Raw genomic sequence first — 5,916 nt, 5'->3', positions numbered from 1 at the left:
CATGTACCATATGAATGGTATTCTCCTTAGTACTGTATGTAGGATCTGCTCTGTCTCTGGTTTAATCATTTGGTGAGCAGAGTAAGGGGAAGGCTGCAATGCGGACAGATGAGGCTTCATTGGAATTCATGGAGGCAGCTGAGACACAGGGAGGAGGGAATGGGATATAAAATATCTGTACACCCTGCACAGTGCACACAAGATGGAGCCTGACTTGTATGCCAGACATAGAATAATATGATGGTGCTTATTATATATAGGGAGCTCCTTGGATGATGTATAGCTATATACATTGTGTACACAGAACTGAGGTGTGTGCAGATCAAACTGCACAATACAATATGGTAAAACACTAACCCCTCTACACACAATACACATACATTACCTTCCATATATGATAGGAAAATAACACAAGATGACACATTGCATGATATACATATCCTACATATTATGTATCACACATACAGCGCACACAACAACATGTACATACTAGATGACACATGCACATTGAAATATATACTAAATGACCCATGCACACTCTGGATGACTGTCAAACTCATCTAATTGTAATGCATACATTAACTGACTGACATACAGACACACACTAAAAAACATAACACCCAATGGATGAAACACCCAATAATACAGGCATACATACATGACTAATATAAATAGATACAAAATATAGCACAGTACACACACACACACACACACACACACACACACACACACACACAGCAAACGGTATCTTGCACACAGTAAGTGACACTTGCAGAATGACTTACATATAGAGAACAAAAAAAAGCATGGCAAATGACACATAAAACACACAAACCATTGAGACACCGGGTAACACACACACACATACAGTATATGTGTATACACTACAAAAATGCCCAATGCGCATTCAATGACAACACATAGATGCATCGCAGATTTATGAGCCAACATTCTAGATGACATGCACACAAAAATAAAAAACACTTACTAGATGACTAACATAAAAAGACACACAAAAATAGCACACAGAGTGGATGGGACAATGGATAGCACACACACTGGATAATGTAAAGACTAACATGTATGCATATTAGATGACACACAACTCAACATCACACAGAAGCACACATTAAATAATTAACACACACATCAAATAACACATATGCACTAACACACAAACCATTTACATACAGGCAATAATAACACACCTGATTACACACAAAATACATAATAAGATGATGGATCACACACATACACTAGGAGTGCCACACTCACAAGATATAGCCCACAAACACCAAATAACACATGCAGTAACACACAAACCATACACATACAGGCAAGAATAACACACCTGATTGCACACAAAATACATAATAAGATGATAGATCACACACATACACTAGGAGTGCCACGCTCACAAGATATAGATCACACACACACCAAATAGCACATGCAATAACACACAAACCCTACACATACAGGCAAGAATAACACACCTGATTGCACACAAAATACATAAGATGATGGATTACACACACACACACACACATACACCAACACACACACACACACACTAGGAGTGCCACACTTACAAGATATAGCACACACACACACTACACTGGAAGGGTGCCATGTCACACTCACATGAGTTGACACATACACACAATGATAAACTCAAAATAATTGACACCCACAGTAAAGAACACAGATAACACACTAAATTACAAACACACACAATTGATACTGGGTACCCTAGAAGAGTGCCACACTCAGAAAAGATGGCACACACACACACACACACACACACAGAGTTATCTTGGGAGCCTATATACTCTCCCCAGTATGAGTAAGTATACACAGTGTATATCCATAGACGGGGGTCAGATGGATGGGGAGGGGAGGGGGAAGTCATACAGAGTTATATAACAGCCTCATAGTGCATTGCTCTGTGCATGTGTGTAATACACTCACCATGAACCCCATATTATTCCATCTACCCCTATGCCCAGCAAATGCCAGCACACAGAATTGGACCCAAGGCTTCCCCACATCACACGTCTGAACTCCAATACACACTGATAGTGTACATCTAGTTACCAGCTTCTCTTTACTGGAATATAAATGAGTTTAATAATCTCCGCATTGGCAACAGTGCCCATCCTGCCTGGGCTGTACATGGCATTGTTCTCATTGTACAATGTAGGCATTGTTTTACACAGAGTTGTGCCCATTATGTGTCCACATATTATTGCACACAGCTACCAATCTGCTGCATGTCCATGTCGTGCCATTTTATATCCGTTTTATGCTCTACTCAATTAGATTGCCACCTATCGTTTGCAGGATGCCCGTTTGCTTGGTTTTTATAAGAAATGTCTACCCGTTAAGAGAACCCGTATAGAAGAACATGGCATGGATTGCTCTGTGCATCACCCCCTAGGATAGGACAATGCCCATGCATTTGCCGCCTTTCTTGGTGTGGCAATATGGCAGATTTTGCCCTCTCTCAGATTTTAAGGCATTATTTGAGATTGGAACGTGTAACCAATATGACAATGTGAGAGATGGTGTGCGCCCATTCAATGCCCGTGTTTATGTTGCAGGAGATGGCATGGTGCCCAAAATGTCCCCACATTCACTCTCTCTATACAGAATAAGAGCCTACAGATCGGATTGTATTGCAAAAATCACTGATAATGTCAAAGAAGCCTGAATGCCCATTGTATACCAGGAGACTTTACCCAGATTGTGCCCATATTTAGCTGGATTCAAACTGTTTTTGATAATAAAGTGACTTGCTTGCACTGCGGATGCTAAACATGGGAATATGCCCAGTGCCCATATATACCTTTTATAATATCTTGTTCATGGCCATACATGAGTTTTAAACATGACAATTAGGTGAATGGAGACTGCAGTATGTACCCACATAGTGCATGCTCTAGAAATGCCACATCTGTAGGTGCCCATGATATCTTCACAAACTATTATCTATATGTGCCAGGCTAGCTCAACAGCATTTCCACACACAGAATGCAGACTATGCTAGTTTGCCTGTATACTGCCAACCTCACTGTAGGTATCATTGTGCCCATGTTACAAATCTCGCCCTATACTGTGGGTATGTAGAATAAGCAAGCATGCCCATGATATTCCATCCTTTATATATCCTTTATCAAACTGTGTCTTATTTGAACCAGGCTAGCTGAAGAGAGCACCCACCCATGCCATGCTGGCTTTGATAGGTTTCCCAGCCAAAGCCACCCTTTACATGTCTGTAGGTATCGTCGTGGCCATCTAGACAACCTGTGTCCTATATGAGCTGGGCTTGCTAAACAGGGTACTCACACGTAGACAACAGTTTGCCCATCCAATGCCACCCCTTTCCTGTGTGTAGATGTCACTGTGGTCCATGTTACTTAGACAATCTGTGCCCTATATGAGCCAGCATAGCTGCACACAATACTTACTCAAACCATATAGACTATGCCAGTTTGCTACCCTTTTCTTGTTTATAGGAGTCATTCTAGTTGACAACCTGCCCCCTATATTGGCCAGCACAGCAGTACCCACCAGCACAAAATAGACTACACCAGTTTTCCCATCCAATGCCACCCTTGTCCTATCTGTAGGTGTTATTGTGGTCCATATTACCTAGACAATATGTGCCCTATATGAGCCAGGGTAGCTGCACAGTATACCTACTCACAACAAATAGATTATGCCAAGTTGCCAATCCAATGCCACCCTATTCCTATCTATAGGGATCATTGTGGTCCATATTACCAAATATGTGCCCTATAGGAGCCAGGATAGCCCTATATGAGCCAGGATAGCTGCACAGTATACCCACTTACAGCAAATAGACTATGCCAGGTTGCCAATCCAATACCACCATATTCCTATCTATAGGGGTAATTGTGGTCTATGTTACCCAGACAATATGTGCCCTATATGAGCAAGGGTATCTGCATAGCATATCCACTCACAGAAATTAGACTATGCCAGATTGTCAATCCAATACCACCCTATTTCTATCTATAGGGGTCATTGTGGTCCATATTACCCAGACAATATGTGCCCTATATGAGCCAGGGTAGCTGTACAGTATACCCACTCACAGCAAATAAACTACGTCAGGTTTCCCATCCAATGCCACCCTTTTCCTATCTGTAGGCGTCATTGTGGACCATATTACCCAGACAATTTGTGCCCAATATGAGCACAGCGCCTTCACTCACAGAAAGTAGACTATGCCAGGTTGACTATCCAATGCCACTCTACTCCTTACTATAGGGGTCCTTGTGGTCCTTGTTATCTAGACAATATGTGCCCTTTATAAGCCAGCATGGCTACACAACATACCCACTTAAACCAAATAGACTAAGCTATCCCCCCCTCCCCCTTTCCTGTATGTATGTGTCATTCTTGGTCCATGTTATCTTGACAACCTGTCCCTATATGAGCCAGGCTAGCTGTACCCACCCACACCAAATAGATTACACCACTTTGCCCATCCAATGCCACCCCTTTTAATTGTCGGGTTGTGTCATTATAGTCCATGTGATCTGAACCATCTGACCCCTATATGAGGCAGACTAGCTGATTAGAGCACCTACCAACACCATACACCCTGACCACCCAATGCCCCCCTTTACCTGGCTGGAGATAAGGTCCTCGCAGACGGACAGAGCCATCTGGATGGCATTGGGCCTGTGGGTGACAGAGGTGGCATTGAGCTGGATCTTCCAAGTGCCATGCCTCTTGTTGGCTTGGTTGACAGCATCCCTGAAGAGCACTTCGTGCTTTTTGGTGCTCAGGACCGCCCCGATGTTCACGATTTTGGGGTCACATCCAGCCCGGGCAAACGAGAACAAGAAGAGCACTGCCAGCAAGAACAGGCGCATCCTGTCCATGGACTTGGCACACCCCAGCTGAGCCAACGTCCTGCTTTTGGGGGGGCACCCCAGCACTAGACAGGGTGAAACTGAGATGCCAGAGACTGAGGCTTTGTTGGGGGATGGTGGGGGGGAGGTGGGTGGGCTGGAGGAGGAGGTGGAGGTAGCACAATCAATGATCCTAGGTAGGTCTCATGAGATCCAAAGCCAATTCCTCCTACTGGTGCCTGAGTGAGGGGGGGGGGGGGGTGCAGAATACCCAGTGAATCCGATGACTTGGATGGAGATGAGGGGTGGGGGGAGAAGTGGTAAGGTGTTAAGAGGGGATCAGGATCGATGACATTGATTGGGGGTGAATAACATGGAGGGTGATGGAGGGAGAAATTAATTGGGGGGGGGGGGGGTATTAGATGAGGGGTGGTGGGTGCATGGCTCAGGTGCTGGGTGCCCACTATTCCGTATAGGCAGAGGGGGGCTGCCTGCCTGCCTGCCTGCTTGCTTGCTTGCGTGCTTGCTTGCTGCTGTCCTTGGTGCTGAAATGAGCCTCGGAGCTGTCAGCCCCCTTCTAGCTGGAGCCGTGTCCTCCGCAGTGTCACCGTCTCCACCAATAGAGATTAGGGACTCTTCTCCCAAATAAGGAGCCCACCCACAGTTCCCTCCGATATTTAACCCCCCCTGTGCCGGCCTGCTGTCAGCCTTCACTAATTCTTGCATTGCACATCAGAAATAATTTATTGAAGATGATTCAGGTCAATAGGTAATTGGCTCAAGTGCTATCCGTGCACACATGCCCTGTAGGGATTCTTTGGATTTTTGCTATTTTTAGAGATTTATCATTCAAATGATTCCTTATAGGTAGTGTCGATGTATTATACAATCATTCTCTTACGTCTTTGTACCCATGCTGGCCATACATCATCATCATCATCATTATAGCAAACAATTGTCTCCATGGTCAGATGGCATCCAGCACAAAAATTAGAAATATAGAAATACAATTTTGATTTATTGTGTAGGA

General features: G+C 44.2%; 1 protein-coding gene across 8 annotated transcripts in view; it reads right to left on the bottom strand.

Moving 5' to 3' along the window:
• Positions 1-5,408, bottom strand: part of GRIN1 (glutamate ionotropic receptor NMDA type subunit 1) — a 134,026-nt gene extending 128,618 nt beyond the window's left edge. For 2 of the 8 annotated variants that reach the window (XM_082263904.1, XM_082263905.1), the window contains exon 1: positions 4,659-5,405. In XM_082263904.1, coding sequence (XP_082120030.1) covers positions 4,659-4,916 — 258 coding nt within the window. In that variant the 5' untranslated portion in view covers positions 4,917-5,405. Of the gene's footprint in view, positions 1-4,658 lie in introns of all 8 variants that reach the window. The other 6 variants (XM_082263907.1, XM_082263902.1, XM_082263901.1 and 3 more) reach the window with 5 other exon arrangements.
• Positions 5,409-5,916: the final 508 nt, after the last annotated feature.

The sequence above is a fragment of the Pelophylax lessonae genome (assembly GCF_965119305.1).
Source record: "Pelophylax lessonae genome assembly, chromosome: 7".
Taxonomy (NCBI): domain Eukaryota; kingdom Metazoa; phylum Chordata; class Amphibia; order Anura; family Ranidae; genus Pelophylax; species Pelophylax lessonae.
This window is presented reverse-complemented; position numbering and strand designations above follow the sequence as displayed.